The sequence below is a fragment of the Semicossyphus pulcher genome, unplaced genomic scaffold (genome assembly GCF_022749685.1).
Source record: "Semicossyphus pulcher isolate SPU_LCO1_2020_fin unplaced genomic scaffold, fSemPul1.0.p SCAF_19, whole genome shotgun sequence".
Classification (NCBI taxonomy): Eukaryota; Metazoa; Chordata; class Actinopteri; order Labriformes; family Labridae; genus Semicossyphus; species Semicossyphus pulcher.
Genome location: NW_027211692.1, coordinates 5809591 through 5829317, shown reverse-complemented (window position 1 = coordinate 5829317; position 19727 = coordinate 5809591). Strand labels below are relative to the sequence as shown.

Genomic DNA, 19727 nt, shown 5'->3' with positions numbered 1-19727 from the left:
CATCTGCGCCTGGTAATTCCTTTCAGTAAGCAGTGAAAATGAATTTAATGATCAATGTGGCTCTAATGTTTCTTGCATGAATAGGCATACTCCCACTAAGACTGCAGAATTTTTACACAAACAAAGAAATATGGTAATTCTTATAATTTCATCACTTCAATGGCTCCTGCAGTCCTGAGATACAGTGCCTCTCTTGTAATTAAAAGCTGAGAAAAAGAAGAGTATAAAATAATCAGTGTGTGATTAAAGCTCTCCTCATAAGAGTCCCACCTCAGAAGAGCAGTGCACCCACTCACCTCAATCATTTCAAACCTCCTTACGTGTTATTTCCTCTAGGTGGCTCTGCTTTGGTCAAATTAAATGTTTCTAACTCCCTTCTTTCTCCTCTATAGGTCCATAACAGGAACTTGTTGTCACTGGACTTTGATCGAATCACCAGGACCGAAAAGGTGTACGATGATCACAGGAAGTTTACGTTACGGATACACTATGACCAGGCTGGGCGGCCCACTCTGTGGGCGCCAAGCAGCCGCCTGAATGGAGTCAATGTCACCTATTCCCCAGGAGGGCATGTGGCAGGTATCCAAAGAGGTACCATGTCCGTGCGCATGGAGTACGACCAGAATGGCAGAATCACCTCCCAAATATTTGCTGATGGTAAATCGTGGAGCTACACTTACCTTGAGAAGGTAAGAATGGTGTGGTGTTGTGACGATGAAACTGTTAAGGTATTAAAGAAAAGGAAAAGGAGCTGAATATAAAATGTGAGGAACATAATGTACAGATATATTGTGGGGGTAATTTGTGAAAGAACCTTGACAGGTGATTTTCAGCTGAAGTTAAAAGTTAACTTGTAAAACTGCAGCGGTGTTTGCGCTGCTTTATCAGACTCCAGTACGGATATCAGCAGAAACGTAATTAAAACCTGTCTGGTGCGCTGCAGACGTTAGACTCTGTAACCACAGTCTGACAGCAGGGCTCAACCTGAAATAGCTCTGATGAGAAGAACAGAGTGAAATGTCACTTTCTACTCACTAATTGAAGGCAAGATTGTTGAGCAGAAGGTGAACAGCAGCGATTCTCCAGGTTAGACATTTAATATGAAATTGGCAGCCAGTCGTGTTGTATCTGTAGTCCTCTTCAGCGATCTCCAAGTGCTGAGATGCTGGCAGCTGGTTGTGACAGCCTTAGAACTGATTTAAAGACAACATTTAGTAGTGCAAGAAGGCCATAAATAGAAACTTTCAAATGCACAACTTTCGAGTTATGAAAATTCAGTTCTCTGATAATATTTAGATTAGAAGATCCCACAAGAGAGAAACAATAAGTCACATAAGGAGATCTTCATGTCAGAAGACTATCAACAGCTCCACTTTCAATATGGCATTTATTATAGAGCAAATAAATTATTTTCAAAGTGACTATTTTAAGTATAATGAACCCTCACTCTGTTTCCTTTTCTCTTACAGTCCATGGTCCTGCTTCTCTACAGCCAGAGGCAGTACATCTTTGAATTTGACAAAAATGACCGACTTTCCTCTGTGACCATGCCTAATGTGGCCCGGCAGACCCTCGAGACCTCCCGCTCCATTGGCTACTACAGAAACACCTACCGGCCCCCTGAAGGTAACGCTTCAGTGCTCCAGGACTACAGCGAGGAAGGCCAGCTGCTGCAGACCACCTACCTGGGCACAGGTCGTAGAGTCATGTACAAATACGGCAAGCTTGCCAAGCTGCTGGAGATCCTCTACGACACCACACGCATCGGTTTCTCCTATGATGAGGTGGCAGGCATGCTGAAGACAGTCAACCTGCAGAGTGAGGGGTTCACCTGCACCATCCGCTACCGTCAGATTGGTCCACTGATTGACAGACAGATTTTCAGATTCAGTGAGGAGGGCATGGTCAATGCCAGATTTGACTACGTCTACGACAACAGCTTTAGAGTCACGAGCATGCAGGCCGTCATCAATGAAACGCCACTGCCAATCGACTTGTATCGCTATGATGACGTGTCCGGCAAAACAGAGCAGTTTGGCAAATTTGGAGTCATCTATTATGACATAAATCAAATAATCACCACAGCAGTGATGACCCACACCAAACACTTTGATGCTTATGGCCGGGTGAAGGAGGTCCAATATGAGATCTTCCGCTCGCTCATGTACTGGATGATGGTGCAATACGACAACATGGGGCGAGTGGTGGCCAAAGAGCTGAAGGTTGGGCCTTATGCCAACACCACGCGCTACACGTATGAGTACGACGCAGATGGGCAACTCCAGGTTGTCTCCATCAACGACAAGACTCTGTGGAGGTATAGCTATGACCTCAACGGCAACTTGCACCTCCTCAGCCCAGGAAACAGTGGCCGCCTAACACCACTACGCTACGATATTAGAGACCACATCACTCGCCTTGGAGATGTCCAGTACAGGATGGATGAGGACGGCTTCCTTAGGCAGCGAGGGAATGAGTACTTTGAGTACAACTCAGCGGGCTTGCTGGTTAAGGTGTACAACAAAGCCAGCGGTTGGAGCATTAAATACCGTTATGACGGTCTGGGCAGGAGGGTGTCCAGCAGAACAAGCACAGGCCACCACCTGCAGTTCTTCTATGCCGACTTGTCCAGCCCCACGCGGGTCACCCACATGTACAATCACTCCAGCTCTGAGATCACTTCTCTGTACTATGACCTGCAGGGTCACCTGTTCGCCATGGAGCTGAGCAGCGGGGACGAGTTTTACGTGGCCTGTGATAACATAGGCACCCCTCTGGCTGTGTTCAGCGGCTCAGGCCTCATGATCAAGCAGGTCCTCCATACAGCATTTGGAGAGGTTTACCTCGATACCAACCCCAGCTTCCAGCTCATAATCGGCTATCAGGGGGGCCTGTATGAGCCTCTCAGCAGACTGGTCCACATGGGCCGACGGGACTATGATGTCCTTGCTGGCCGCTGGACAACGCCCAACCATGATATCTGGAAACGTCTCAACAGCAACCACATGGTGCCATTCAACTTGTACATGTTCAAGAACAACAATCCTCTCAGCAACAACGAAGAGATAAAGTGCTACATGACCGGTACGTTTGCTCCACAGACCTGCAGTATGTTTAACAGAGGTGAGAGGATTGCCTTATGCAGGGAAGGATAGGACTCCATATTTTAACAGTCATTCCTTATGATTAACTGCAGTCGCTTGCAGTTCAGCAAACAATACTCATTTGAGGTTTTTTGTTAAATCTGGTGTGTTTTAATTCTAAACAACGAGCCACAAATGAAAGAAAATACCCTGCCAAAATTAAATTGAAAAGCAGTGTGCTATGGAGGGTTTTAAGAGCTTCCTCACTGGGAAACTGAGATTGTTTTTCTGCTCTACTGTGTTTCTATGTGTGTGTGTGCGTGCGCGTGCATGCATGTGGGTACACATGTGTTAGTGCGTGTGCCCAGTGGCTATCGTTTGAAAGTGCTCAAAGGGAACAATGCCGTACGGCAAAGCCCCCTCTGTTGTTGAACACTCAGGTCCCTTCCCAGAAATATCACATCGTTCGGTGCTGCTTTGTGGTGGGGAGGAGGTAAATGGCAGTGAAAGCACCCCAGCGGAGAAGGAGAGCACAATGGATCCATAGAAACCTTAGCCATGGCCCGTTGTATCAAGCTTTTTGGCTGGAAGGGAAACAACATTGTTAAGGACACTCAATGAAAACACTGATTAAACCAATCGGCTGCAGCCACATTTCATTCACAATTTGGAGATTTAATTCTCTATGTTCATTCTGCATTACATTCACTGGATTATGCCTATGTTCCCTATCAAATAACCCATTTTTCCTGTATTCATTGATGCATGGGGAATCCTGGGAGTAAATAGTCACATTTTGTTCAGGTGGAGTCTAGAATTCGACTTCTTTCAGCCCAACAAAGCCATTCAGCCACCTGCCAAACAGAATGGTGTTCAGCTTCACAGTCCACCATTAGTGGCTGACTGGCGTTTGAATGCTAAGCAGACTGTTAGATATACTGTAGTGGGCCTGTCTCAATTGTGATTGATGGCTCTGACATTTCCATTCCTTTCGCTAGATTATCGGGGTCCTTGCATTGTCCTCGGACAAATTTCTTGTTTAAAAAAGCTTTGTCAGATGCCGCAATGTGGCCGTGCCAATCAGTTACAAACTTCCCCACAAGTGTCCCAGCAATGACTCTGCTCTCCGTAACAAACTCTGCTTCAGACTCTGCTTCCAGTCATGTCTGTAGCCTTCTCCGTGATATTCAGAATTAATGACAACTTATCACAGGGGATGGCAGCGGCACCTATAACCGCAGTGCTGGTGGCTGCTATTAGGTGAAACACATTAACATGATTGCATGGATTTGAATCCCAGACACGCCGCTCTCCTCTTTTTTAAGCATGTCATTAGAAAAAAATAAATTATTGCATTAGAACCTGCTGAGTCTTCAAAATATCTTGCCTTGAAATGTTGGCTGCTCTGAGATGACATGAAATTACAGCTTGTAAGTATCAGCACAGCAGACACTCAGTTATAACTTGGCGTTTCTGGGACCCAGCTGTGTGTCATTAGTGAGGCACCTGCAGAAGTGGACATGAATCATTGCCACCATCTCGAGTGTTTATTATAGCTTGTCCACTTTTGCAAACAAATCAAGTGCTCACACCGATTGAAGAGTATTTCAAGGAGACAGCCACTTGACCACCGACTGTCATCTGTTAAAATTCAACAACTCAGTTCAGTTGTTTATGGTTTCCCTGGACCCAGAAATGAGTGTGTTTATTAAAATGATGGAAAAAAACCAACTCTTTAAATGTTTTGGTCCTTCTCTGCAGATGTAAACAGCTGGTTGGTGACCTTTGGCTTCCAATTGTACAACGTCATCCCTGGCTACCGCAAACCGAACACAGAATCCATGGAGCCATCCTACGAGTTAGTCCGAACACAGATCAAGACACAAGAGTGGGATAGCACCAAGGTAAACCAGTCACTGTCACCTGTCCCACCTCTCACCTTACCACAGATCGCCTTCTTTTACCTCTGCTCCCCTCCTTTCCAACATCATTAGCAAATAGACATGCTCTGTGTAGCCAGGCTCCCAGAGGACCTGCCAGTTATCTGGCCAGAACACAGCCCGGTGAGCCAGGTCCCTGCTCCTCGTCCCAATCTTGGGGAATGGGGTCAGTCTAAACAGCTCTTGTAATTGTCCTGCCATTAGGGAAATTCACTCTCCATTCCCTCCACCACTGGCCATTGATTTCATCTCATTCTTTCACCGTTAGCCAAGGTCTGAGAAGAAGTAGACATGCTCTGATTCCCACGTTTATCAGCCCTTTTAAGTTGCCTCCAACTCACCTGAATTATTGAAGAGGCCACTGTTGTCTTGGGTTTGGTTACAGCCAGACTACTAAATGGCACCCATCAGGAGGCCAGACTCATGTTGACTGACACTCTGGCTGGCACCTAAACACAGTCGGTATTTGTTGTCAACATTTGTAAGCCTAACAGCTAATCCGAAGACAAAATACAGCCTAATATAAACCTGTGACCTCTGACCTGATCAACTTACAAAAATAAGCACTTATGTCAACCTGGCTTAATTACCAATAAAAGCAGTGATGGTCAACATATACTCAATACTTCATTCAGTTTCTTTTGAAATGCTTAGGAAGATAATGTATTTCAAAACATATATTTATCACTTTATATTTTCCATTCTCTATCCTCAGTATTTAAGGAACTTTTTCTGCCCGGGGGCTTCGGATATAAATCAAATTTAGCTGACGGTAAACCAAGTTATGTCCTCTTCTAGCATAAACTGCTTCAGGAAGTCTGCTGTCAAAGCCCCCTGAGACTGACTCATTCATGCTGCTTGTCCCTGACACACCACGTAGAACCAGAGGAGGAATGATCGAACTGATTCCAGAGACACTCCAGTTATTTCCCTTTTAAATATCTGAGAGTAAATGTGCTGGAATAGTCTTGATAAAAACAGTAAACACTACGCTCCTTAGTACAGACGTGCAGATGCTGACTAAATCAGTCATCACCTCAGACTTCACCAGTTAGTCAACATTTTCAAATGCCAGAGAACCATTTCTCACCATATTTTCAGGCATATTTTAGCTTTTTTAAGAGCGACTTGAGAAGGAAATGACTCTGTAGCGTTGTTGATAATGGGTAAGAGTGACACGGTAACCACCAAACTACGAGATTTCACTTTATTTTTGTTTCTTGGAATCACTTCCATTGTGATTAAAGTTAAAGTTATTCATGGATCAAACTAAGTTTACTTATATTTATTTTGTTTCGAGGCACTGAATAGAGGTAGGTATGTTTGAGTAATAATTGTCAAACATTTCATCAACAATTTCAGCTTTTCTAGTATATTTTCAAGAGCACCCATTATGCCCCAAAAAATTATGTAACTGAGGCTTTAAATAGCAAAGTTAGCCTAGTTTTCAGGATTTTACTCATGTTTGTGCGGGAGCTTTTCCCACAGCACACCTCTGAAGTATGTTCTGTAAACGATATGTAAGGGAAGATTGAGATAATTAGTCTTTATCCTGTGTATGAGACCAGGCAATAACATTCTCATCCTGCTTCAAAAATGCTCCTCTGAGCTGGTAAATGCCGTGTTGATCCACGCTGCAGATGGCCAGACCAGCTAATTAAATGTAGTGTTCTTTGAAGCATAAATATAGCTTTAAAGCTACATGTGGTATATCCTGTGTACTTGGCTTTTTATTTTATTTGATACAGGCGACAAGTGCGCCTGCCTTTCCATCTCTTTTCATTTAAGCTCCTACTTTGTCAAGCTGCTGAATCCGCAGTCAGATTGAAAAATGCCGTGAGGGGCCAGACAGATGAGGTTTGTGCTGCATGAGGCTTGATCTCTCACTCTGGGTGCTGCTAGAGGCTGATTGCACCCCATGCTATGTGAATGATGCCTCTCTGGGAGTGTCCTGGGAGGCTGTTTCAGTAGAGTGCAGGACATTGCCCCTTTACCCCCCCCCTACTACCCCAGGGACATATGACCGGGTCACACTGTTGGCACGGTAAACAAACATGTAGTGGCATAGTGTGAAGTGTCCCCCCAGGCCATCTCTCCCGAGGGGCCACAGAGCACAGCTGCCCCCTCCCCCTCATATGTTTCCTCTTCATGCTGGATCTGATGCAGTGTCATGTCAGAGAGTGGGCTGATATGCTGGTCACTTCAGCCTGCTCCTACTCTCAGCCCCACCCGCCCGTCCCCCCCGCCCGTAGCCACTCTGCAACAGAAGCACAGACAGACAAAATTAGAAACTGTCAGGAGAACTTTGGATGTGATGGCTGAAAAAACCTTCTGAGGACGCTTGCAGCCTCTTTTCTTCGGCGATGGAAAGAAGGCGCAGTGTTGAGTGCCTTTTTGCTACTGGTTAGGCGTGTTCATGCAACCGCCTCGCTGTGTGTTGGCCAGCTTCCATTTCATATCACTCTCCTCGTTTTAACATCTCTCTTTCCTCCTGAGGAGTGTCTCATGTCAAGCAGTATTAGGACAAAGCATTGGTTGTGGCTGAAGGGAATGTGGAATCTATACAAAGCTTTTATCCCTTTAGCAATCGTATGTATATATATATACACTAGTTACCAGCGGGTCCCTGTTTTTTACTTGGCACAGCGTGGCTGTCAGAAGACAGTAATTTCACCCTGTTTTCAAAATATCACGCCTGTCACAAACGATCAGAGAGATTTGCATTCGCTGACAAACACCTCTGCCCCTACCTTGTGTGATACATTCACAGCTTCTAAAAAATCAGGGATTTGCTGTTTGCCATTAATAATGGATATTAAGATATTACATCATTTAATGCATAATGTTTTATCAATTAAGAATTTGGGGTCAAAGGAATATTTCATATTTTCTTTGCCACCTGTATGCTTTTATTCTTATGCATTTGTTTTTTGTGAATATGGATTGATTACACGACTGGTGTTTTATTTCAAGAACAGCACAACAGACATGGAGGAGTAATTCAGGAAATCTGCTTTTAGCAGTGAATGCTTATAGATTTTTGTGACTCCATTTCCTCGTTCCTTTTGGTGATTCTGTTCAAAGGAATCCAAGAGGAGTATCGGTAATGCATTATGTTCACTGGCTCACTCTGCTAGATTTTTGTTGTGTTTTTTTCCTTCCTGCAGGTTTTTCAGCTCATGTTAGAACCAGATCATGTTTTTTAGGCTTTATTTCCATCACATTGATGCATGAACACTTGTCAAATTATCCCAATTCAGCCATAGGTATTAACATAATACAAGAATAGCTGTGGTCGTTGCATGGAGTTTGAAATGTTTGCTAATGAAGCAGGAGGAATCTTATTTTTTAAAATAAACGGGAGCATCTGGAAGCAGCCGGTGCTCCTTAACCCCCGTGCACAGAAGGACAAAGGTTACAAGCCAAAGTAGGAGGGAGTCAGAAGTTTGGAAAATATGTAGAAAAATCGTCAACAAGCCAGTTGAGTGATATCGTGTCAATGTATTTTATTTCTCAGAGAAGAAAACAGAAAATATATTTTGCTGCCTACATAAAAGCTGCGGGGGCTGGGTGACTAAACACTATTGTCTTTGTTTTGCAGTCTTTGCTGGGCGTTCAGTGTGAAGTTCAGAGGCAGCTGAAGGCCTTTGTGAAGCTCGAGCGTTTTGGCCAGATCTACAGAGCCAAAAGTGCCGGATGTCCTCAGACAGAGGACAATAAGATCTTTGCGTCTGCCGGCTCCATCTTCGGGAAGGGGGTTAAATTTGCTATCCGAGACGGCCGCATCAGCACCGACATCGTCAGCTTAGCCAATGAGGATGGGCGCCGCATGGCTGCAGTTCTGAACGACGCATTCTACCTTGAAGACCTTCACTTCACTATCGCTGGAATGGACACCCACTACTTTGTCAAACTGGGCTCAGTGGAGGGAGACCTGTCCCTCATTGGCATGACGGTGGGCCACCGCACACTAGAGACCGGCGTCAATGTGACGGTGTCTCAGGTCAACACTGTTCTCAATGGCAGGACTAGGCGCATTACTGACATCCAGCTGCAATACGGCGCTCTGTGTCTGAATACGCGTTACGGAGGCAGCGTGGACGAGGAGAAAGCTCGTGTGTTGGAGCTGGCCCGGCAGAGAGCTGTTGCCCAGGCATGGGCCCGGGAACGCCAGAGACTGAGGGACGGAGAGGAGGGCTCGCGGACCTGGACTGAGGGAGAGAAGCAGCAGCTCCTGGGCTCGGGGAAGGTGCAGGGCTACGACGGATACTACGTGGTTTCAGTTGACCAGTACCCTGAGCTGGCAGACAGTGTCAACAACATTCATTTTATGAGACAGAGCGAAATGGGCCGAAGGTGACATGAACACGAGGCTCTGGAGTGACAGACTCACATGTCGGACATGGGACTACTTGCCAAAGACAGTTGTGTACATGACCACTTTTGTTTTCTTTGACTGTGCTCAACTTGGTTTTTAATATACTGTAAAAAAGAAAAAAACATGGTTGCAATCAGTTGCACTGTATTAATAGAAGAGTGCCCTTCTCCTTTTGAAGATTCTTTAACAGTCTTTGCCCTCCAAGTGCGGCTGCTAGAGGATGAAAATTTGCGATGTCTGTGACTTATTTTTGTGACTCCATTTCCTCGTTCCTTTTGGTGATTCTGTTCAAAGGAATCCAAGAGGAGTATTGGTAATGCATTATGTTCACTGGCTCACTCTGCTGCCAGACTTGCAGATTGTTATTCACAAGCTTGCTCCATTCTGCCTTTTCTGCGCCTCAGCCAAGGAGATTCCTTCTCTTTTAATCACTTCTTTTTTATACTTGAAACCCTCATAGCCCCAGTCATCCATAAATAATGAGTAAGATTTCTGTTGGCGGTAGAGCCCTTCATCAAATCCCCAGCTGAACTTGTCAAAGCACCTTCATTTGTGTGATGTCTTGTAATTTTCTAAGAGGAGGATTGATACTCATCTGTGGTCTTAGCTTGGAAGGCTTCAGTGCACCCTGACTGTGCATGTTGACGGCCTTCTTTATGAACTACAAATTAGCTTCATTAAGATTCAATTGTTTGGTAAAGCCAACCAGAGGATATTCATTTTTTATTTTGTGTGCTTTTTATTTTGAATCTGGATTTTTTTTTCCAAGAAAGAAAATGAAAATAAATTGTTCTCTGCTCCGTTTTATTTGACTGTGGTCAAACACCTCAATTATAAAAATAGTGAAGAGCCAACCCTGTGAGAAAATACTGTGGAATTCTTGTCTGTATTAAATAACAAAAGGTGTTTTACAGGAATGGTTTTGAAATACATTTTAGTTTTGTTTTATAAATAGCTATATGAATTAACAGTATAACAAATGTGAATTTAAAAAAATGTGAACTATTGTCCCTTTTATTGTTAATTGTTGTACTTGAACAATACATAAGGGTGTTTCAACACATGGAATAAACTATGAAAGGTTGTTTAGTTAAAATCAATTACTGTGTTTTTCATTAGACTGACTACAATTATTGATCACATATGGAAGGCAGTGTTTGTTTATCAATGAGCTCACGTCAGTATTCCTCACCACAATGTTCGATGAAATTACGCTTCTGATGATAATATTTTTAAGACTGCAAAGATGGTTAAAGAAACAATCTCATCTGTGATACATATTAAACATCTGAGCTGCTGAGCGGAAAGGCGTGGTGTTGTGTTGTGGGTGAGATGAAAGATACAAATTGCCTTTGCCCTCCGGGCTGCCCGCAGGTCAGCATCAAAAGTGCTTTCATTGTACAGAATAGGGCTCCACTTGGTCCCGTGGCTGGCTGAAATGAATTAGACCTGCAGGTGTACTACTGCCCGTTTACAGACTAAAGGTCGTCTATACACGCCAACCTTGGAAGTGACCATGTGGACACATTATAGCTCCCATAAGTCCATGCTGTCCTCAGTGGAGACTGCAAAGAACAATTCTGCCCATTCTAACGTCATTATGTGAAACAACAGAGGAGTCAGGATTATTTTGGAAATTGCGGCATTGATTTGACTTCTGATACATCTGAACTATGCCGGACCGCTGCACACTCTTGACTTCTCATCATTCTCCATCAAACTATGAACTCGTTTGTGTGTGTAGGGTCGCTGGGAGCATGGTTGAGTGTCTCGATCTGTACAAACGTTAAAGCAAACAGGACACGGTTATTTTCTTTTCTGCTGTTGGTTGATTCAGTGACGTTTTGTTTCCAAAATATATGTATGTTCAACATTATATGAATGAAGGATATTTGCATTGTGGAATATTGCACTGAGAACTGTTGCTTCATAAGACTGTATCTTTTTCTAAAGTTTTGGACTCATTTTGAGTTTCGGTTTGTTCTCAACACTGTGTTTTTAGCGCTTCTCTTTGACCGTGTAAATATGGAGACTTCAAAGTAAGCTGTACATAAATTGCAAATGTAGATACCTCTTAGAGCTACATCAGTGACCCTGTGTAGTCTTAAGGTAGAAAAAAATAAAGGGAATATTTTGTGTTTATTTAATGTGTTTTCTTATGTGTACATATTATACAGACAGGTGTTTTCTATTGCTGTTTTCTGTATGGAAATATATCAGATGCATTTCCTTTTACTCACTTCACCACCACATTACATATTACAGGACATTTTACCCTTCCTCCATATATCTGGTATATTATACGTACATTAATTCTCACCCGACACATTTCATAAGGCTTAAATGAGGTTAATTTAATGCAGTATGATAATGTAAAATTGCACCATGTGCCTTTATTTAGTTAAACACGCATTACCACCTGGAATGTATTAAATTCTCACATGCAGTGAACATGTGGCTGGATCAGCTGCACATACATGTAGACTGGTTATATGAACATTTCTACAGTGAATGTATTTTACTGTCACAAGAAAGGCAAGCCTTCAGGGACACTGAGCAAAACCTGACTATTAATTAACCTGTCAGAGTTGAGGACCAGTCCTTTGACGTTCGAAAGCTACCAGGAGACTGTGTTTTAAACTTGATAACTTTGTTGAAACAAGTGGAGCTTAGGGGCTAATCCTGTTAGCAGGCAGTGTGGCTCGGGACTTAGCTGCCAGTATGTGGTGGCGGCAAGGGAGCCTGGAACATTTACACTCACTGCAGGCAGAGCTGAGCTCAGTGCCCAGAAGAACGTGTGATGTCCTGCTTCAGCTAAGCAGGCGGTACTCTCATTTGTTCCTCTCCACTCTGCATTAATGTGGGAGGAATAAACCGCTGATTTATCCGTGTGATAGGCAAGCATCATAGGAATGATCACACCCTTATGTTTGCTTTAGCTGGATTGACTACACAAGGTTTTTGCAAAGTAAATTTCAAATCTGGGGCTCTCGTCTTCCTTGAGACAGCCTGAGCCTGGAGCCTCAAATGCCTCCTGTAAAGAGGATTTCTTTACAGGGAACAGAAAGTCCTGCTCGCAGAGAGCCTGTGCAGAATGAATTCTGCTGCAGAGAGGCAAAATGTCCTCTAGCCTGGAGGACTGTGCTCTTTTGCTAGAATCATAATGGCAATAACTTCACCTCAGCCCCCATTGCAGCGAGTCGCCACAGAGCACTCTGATGATGAAAGAGGGAATTTTATTTCTATATATAACTGAATTAATCATTAGAATCAGGTCTAATTAAGCACAAGCACGTGGTATAACTTTTGATCTATTTTGGGAACAATGGAGCCTCGACATCGATTAACATAACTCATAAAGCCAAATGTAAGACACAAATAAGCTCCCCTCTTCATTAGATCCAGATGACACGTTATTCATGGCTAAATACTTCTAAATATAAATACTACTAAATAAAAATACAATCATTTTTACCTTGAGACCAAGCTGTGATAGTTTCAGACAGTGCTCCATAACACAGTAGGGAAAAACAGTATGTAACACAGTATTAAAGTAATATCACTGGTAATGATGAACGACCTCATCACAACCTCACACATTTGCCGCAGTCATTTGAGCTGTGGGGTTGTTAAAATCTTTCTAATTGCATTTTTAATAGATTATAGCAACACATTGTGATGGCCACAAATATCAAGTGATCTTTTGATCCTCACACGGTTCAACAGACCAGCTTTAAAATAATAACATGATGATGATTTATGTCACATAAATCAGACAAAGCTAAAGAAAAATCTTATTTTTTCTGTTGTTTTTTTTAGCTGGGCTGCTACAGTATTTCTGGTGCATGCAGCAGGACTCTGAATTTTATCCTAGTTTAGTCACTTGGCACCTAACAACATATTTGACTAACAGGCTCCAGATAGTTATGAAAGAGGAAGAAAGAAAATCCGTCTTTTCATAACTACAACAGAGCATGGACGGTGAAAGTTTTCTTTTTAAACCATGCTTGAACTATTTCCTATTACCTGCACTGAGTCTGCTGTGGATAGATATCTTCTCTTCGCTTTCACACTCCATCTGTTTCCCCTCACTGATAATTTGAACACTCTGAGCCCAGGTGTTTGATAAACACTGGCAAAGGTGTTTGCTGTTAAAATCAGCAAAAGGTTGATTCCCGCTGAGCCCCAGCCATCCATTTCCTCGATGTATCCTGTAGGTAGTCCGTAAATAGGCCCTGAAATGAAACACCTGTTGTCTTTTATTTCCTGTCTTTCAATCTCAGGTGCTGTAATGACATGACGCTCAGCTACATTTATGTTCCTGAAGATCAGCAGTGTTGACAGAAAGCACCACAGTGATACACAATTCTTCAGTTGGTAAGGATTCTTATCATCCGACTCCAGCTACACTTGTTCAAGTTTTCCCAACAGCCATTAAAGAAGTGGGGGATGATAACTGGACGAGGGTTCACATCTGCTGTGCAGCCTGATAACACCATATGCCTGAATGGATAGGACAGCCTCAGATCTGTCTATAATCATTCAGGTCCACATTCCCCACTCTACCGGTTATGCAAATGGGGGACCAATCATAAAAGCTAATGGGGCAAGGAATGGTAAACCAACTGGCCATAGAGAGCTGAATTTCCTCAAGGTTCAGGTCTCATTTGGATGCCCACCGTGATGACAAAACACAGCAGCGACAGAAGCACTCGGTAAAGTGCAAGCCTCGGGAATGAAACTAAGGTGATGGTTTGCAAAGTGTCATATTTCCGTGGGTCACGCAGAGGCCAGCGGCGCCTCTCATACAACTGACCTGTGAGGGAACAGGGGGAAATTTGCAGCAACAGCACCGTAAGCAGTACAATGCTGCATGCTCGTAAAATATGAGAGGCTTTATTTTCAAAAAATATGACTTAAGATCCTCATGAGAGAGCTTGTACCCCCTATTGTAGAGCAACATAACAGTCACTGACAGTCTTGACCTCTGTGATAGCGACTCATTACATGGCGCTCTGTGTTGAAGTGATTTTCTCTGAGATAAACATCACCGAGATAATCAATAATCTGTGAAGTGGAGCCACATCAAAGCCGGCCTCAAGAATTCAGTCTGTAGTTTTTCACTGAAAGGAATATTTTCTGCAGCTGCACCCGTGAACTGGAGGGTCACGTTTTGTTTAGCTTTTCACCGCACAAAAACATATTGTGAAGAAATTGAATTGCATTTCCTTGGAAACACTTTCATGTCACAAAAAAAAACAACTTTTGGGAGATTTACGTGAATGTACGAGAGTTGTGTTTTTCTCTTTTTCCTCTTCAGCTTGTGCAACAGAGAAAAGTAACAACACAGTCCTATCTCACTCTGATCTCCATGGATTATGTTGGAATTGAGGCCATAAGGATCCAAACCCTTTGAGCAGAAGGTGAAATTCTTTTCTTCCTGTTTCAAACATGCATACTGTGAGTGCGTGTATGCGTGTGGCTGATGTGTACCGGACTCCAGCAGCGTCCTGGTGGTCTTGGTGGACTCTCTGGAGGCTGAAGCCGCAGCTGCAGCTGCCGTCTCCCATCACATTTCCCCTGACAGGTGTGAACAAAGGACCCAGAGAAATGTCACTGCAGCATTTTGAAGTCACTCGGACACCGCTTGCATTCAGGAATGAGTCTGCCTTTGCACATTATGCAAATCATATTGACAGCGTATCTAATGCTTTTATTAGGCTAATTATGCCGAAGGTCAAATCTATCCATAGCAAATGATCAGCAGCCATTCAAACCAACTGTCCTGGAGCATTGGGGTAGGCTGAAAGGTTAGCTAAAGCTTAATTTCTTTGGACAGATTATCATGTTGCACTTTATGTCCATGAAAAAATAGGTGTTATTGATTTCAGTGTATGACGTGAGCTCCAGTCGTGATCCGTCAGGGGCTGTCTTCAAAGTTTAGCACGACATCGGTGATGAATAGCAAAGAAGTGAAAAGATCTGTTATGGAAACAAAAGATCCCACAAAACAAGACATTTTGAAACATCAGCAGAGGCACTTCCACCATCATCTGAAGGTGTAATCAGAGACAGAAGACATTAATCATAGGCCGAAGCAGAGAGGAAACAGGAAGGCAGCGTTCGCCCTCAGAGGAGATACTCTGTTGTCAGGGTAGAAACAAGGCAGATGTATATTTAATAAACTTAAGCTGCTGCAAAGTAGTTAGCATCAGGCCATTTTCCGAATATGTAAAGCAGTGGAAAAGGTTAAGGATTCTTTAAATTAGTCAGCCCTCATCAGGTCAAAGGTTGAATTGATGTAAGGATGTTCAAAGGCCTCCTTACCCTGAAGGCTCGAAGCTCTCTTTGAGCTTTCGCCCTTTCTGGCTGGTTCGAATGAGCTTCATGTGATGTTCAATTGAGGCTATTTAAGCCTTTAAGTCTGCGATTGATCGAGCAATCGGTTTCAAACCTTAGCAGAAACAGTAGTTGGGATCAATTTGCACAAGCTTGACTCAATTTGCCATTTTTAGTTTTACATGTAGTGGAAGCAGAAAGTCAAACCCTAAATGAGGGCGAGGTGAGGTCTCAAACTGCACAGATCTGTCATGTTACCTGTCTTTTTGACTTATGACGTTGCTTGTTCTCCATGTGATACAGGCTGAACAAAACTTTCTTTAAAGGGCATCTTTACACTCATGACAAAAACAGACAAGGGTGGTCACCTGCTCCAAGTGCAGGGCAAAGCTCCCGAAGTGCTCCCTGCAACAAGCAGATTTTAGACGCAATATGTTTGTGTCGTCAGTCTGCTGTTTAACAGTTGCTTTGCCAACCTGAGAGCCACTTTTGTGAGCTATATAGATTGCAGTGCAACCACCCAAGGACATGTTGTACTAACTCAAAATAGAATTCAATCAATAAAATAATAAAACAAACGTTCTTCTGAGTCTCCCAGGTCAAGGAAGAGGAAGTGTTTCGATAAATAGTGTACGGTTTATGTTGTTTTACTCTTTCACCTAGACAATAGGAATCTGTTATTGAGTGTGAATGATGCCTCACTTATAAAGACCACACAAGTATAGCAGAGACTTTGTTTCCTTTGTCCTCCTTTGAATGTGCTGCAGCGTGTCTTCCTTTTCAAATACAAAGCCTGAAGTCAGTCTGACAGAATTATTTTGGTTGCAGAACCTTTGGGCCCATTACGAATACTATTATGTAGATCAGCCTCTGGGAATTTGTTTCCACGTTGTGCATTTGGATTGTGACACGCATGGCCTCTCATTTCATTTACACATACAAATAAGCCTGCCAGTCCTAATGTTTCTAACTTCAGGAGAAATGTTTCGCAGAATCCACCGACACTTTGTTTTCCTACATCTTCTTTAAAGATAGCTGATAAAATTACCACACCGCCGTCATCAACGCCCCTCTTCCACAGGCAGACTCACTCACTGACACACACCAGCACACCTCTGGCAGAGCATGAAAACACAACGACTATCACTGCCAGGGACGGCATATTTTAACCCAAGGTTTTTAACAGTGGCTTCCTATTTAAAAGATGATTTAGAAGCATGAATGCTGCTGTTGTGTGACACACTGAACATCATTTAGATCTTAAACAGTCAGGCGAAGACAGACACAAACAAAACCCTTTTATTGGATGACTCAGACTTCTAAAATCCCTCCTGGCTTATGTGGAGGTTTTAAACACTGTTGTTCTACATGTGCAAATTCATTGTTTATTGGCAAGGAACCTCAGACCAGTACATGTGCGTGCAGCAGAGCAGAATGAGATTATAATTCTGCTGCACACTCCTCAGCTTTCACTGCTACCCTCGGTGTGGCTACTGCACTTGGAAACATGAAAAACACTATATTTATCTTTCTAAGGCGCTGTTTTACAATTTGCACTCAAGCCATGGAACAGAAATCAGCACCGGCTCTCAGTTCTGATAAGTGATGTCCCGGTGCTGCAAAAAAATAGCTTTTATTGGGACAGGGGGAAGCTGTCACAAATAATCAAATCTGCATAATACAATTCTATGTGGAGGGAGGAAGGCAACTTTAAGAGCAGAATGCCATCCCTGGTTCTGTTTGTTTTACCTCCCGTGAATGATGAACAGTCTCACAGACAGAAGGGAAATATTGTGAAATAAATGCATATATATAAAAAGTTGGCGCGCAAAGATACATTTTGCTCTAGAAAGAGGCCGACAGTGTTTGCTGAGCACACAAGACAGCGGCTCTTTTCATCATGATATAATGTTTCAGGAGTTACAGTGCCAACTCCCCGGCTACGCTGCATGTGTTTTGTTTTATCAAATAAGAAAATGGTGATATTTCAGTCTCTCTGTTTACAACAAAGGTGCTTGCATGGGATTTGACTGCATGAATAAATCAGATGCACAAATCAGATGCAGCTGGAGGACAGTTATGTGCTCTAACAATGAAGGGAGTTTCAGAGAAATGTATTAAAATTATTCTCCTCTCTGGGTGTGCTTAACAGGGATTCTTTTTCATTATTATTTTTTCCTCTCAATAGCATTCATACCTCCTTTTTAGCTGGCGATGTGAAAAGGCAGCCTTTTAGTTTTGAGGGATAGTTCAGGCGGGTCCTAATTGTTCTATAATTAACACAAGAACATATGGGCACAGGCCTTTGTTTTCATAAGTACACTGAAAAATAGAAAATACTTTGGTTGAATACCCACATCTTCAGTTTGATGCAGTGAGTGAGAGTAACTCAAAAGCCCACATGGATACCCAAGACATTACCATTCATTGTTTGGCTAATTAGAGGGTAGTTGGTGTGTGTGGATAAACTAAAGTAATTAGTCATAGATTTATGGTTGGACATCTGCTGAGACGGCAGTTTGTAATGTCTACTGAAAGGGATTACTGCATTTGTAAGGAAGCAGAAGAACAGAGGACTGCTTCCTATTGTGATCCTTTAAAACACATGATTCCAGAAGTCTTTACAGCAGGACATTATCGGACACAACAAGGACAGACGGATGCTCTCCAGTGGGAGGAGTGTCAGAACGTTGTCTAACTTTTCAGACTGCCCTTGAAAAAAAGACAGTGAACTGGCCCGGGGGTATCACACCAGTTACCTTTATGATTAAATGTACATGTCTCAGACGTTCAAACGGAACCTGGTGACATTTTCTAGTTCAATTAACGCTGTGTGTCAGTGTCTGGGAGTTATTTCTGTTCTACTGCAATAATGTTTTGTTATCAGGGATGAAACCAGTTATCATTCACTTATCATCAGATCGCTCCTGCTTCAGCGGGGAGGTAAATGAAATAAATCAGCGGGGGAAGGACACTAATGATAGGTTTGTGGAGGAATGCCCGCACACAAATAGAAAAGAACAGCTCTGTCTGTTCATTTGTAGTTTGCAGTTAGTGAATTGTTGATCATTTTACTTGTAACAGAACACAGTGAGTGCCCTGCAAACAGAGACGGCACTAAGTATAGAGATCTGCTAAAAGGCTAAATAATGCCCTGAGTTAGCTGCTAATTACAAAACAGTGTAAAGTGACAGACACAAAGACAAGCAATCACACCAACAGGAGGATATTCATATACCAATACAGACCCTTTCTGGAGCTTGTAGTAACTATGTGCAGATAAGGTTTGCAGAATTGTGAGGAATATGTTCAAATAGAGTTGTGAAATCTTCAAGGGGAGCTGCAGATCATAAAAATCTCACAGCAGGCATTTTTATTTTAAAAGCCGTCTAAAAAAAGTGACATGAGGAAGTTTTTTAAATCAGAAAACTATCATGTGCTCTGATAAAGTCATCTAAGTGGTTGCCGAGACCCAGACTATCTTTTCATACAGACAGTTGCTGTGATTTTAAATTATAATTATCACAACATGTTATCATGCATGCACTGCTTGATGTACTTTGTGAGTGTCTCCACACAGGCTTGAACTGAAAACAGATTCTAGACTTACCTCGGGTGACGGAGATGTAACTAAGAATTCCCGCATCACAAGTGAGAGTTAACATTTAGAATCATTTGTGCAAATGATCCTGTAAATGAGGAAACGAGAGCTTTATCCTCATTGGAGGTTAAATGAAAGAACCTGGGGAAATGAAGCAGAGCCCACACTGAATCCTGCTCAAGCCGACACTGACGAGTGATGCTGCCGGAAAGAGCAAAGTGTGGATGAGAAAGGATAGTTTCATTTGACTGTGGCCTGCGTGTGCGGATGAGAATAACACCCTGTGATGAGGTACAATATTATGCTATTAGCTGCCTGCTTTTCTGTTTTTCATCATCTATTCTTAGCTGTCGGAGGAGTCTTGTCTTTGACTATCTCCTGTGGAA

General features: G+C 42.9%; 1 protein-coding gene across 1 annotated transcript in view; it reads left to right on the top strand.

The window, feature by feature from the left end:
- Positions 1 to 11543, top strand: part of tenm4 (teneurin transmembrane protein 4) — a 140408-nt gene extending 128865 nt beyond the window's left edge. The window contains exons 30-33 of the mRNA XM_069668102.1: positions 393 to 689; positions 1470 to 3084; positions 4845 to 4987; positions 8625 to 11543. Coding sequence (XP_069524203.1) covers positions 393 to 689; positions 1470 to 3084; positions 4845 to 4987; positions 8625 to 9383 — 2814 coding nt within the window. The 3' untranslated portion in view covers positions 9384 to 11543. The remainder of the gene's footprint in view (positions 1 to 392; positions 690 to 1469; positions 3085 to 4844; positions 4988 to 8624) is intronic.
- Positions 11544 to 19727: the final 8184 nt, after the last annotated feature.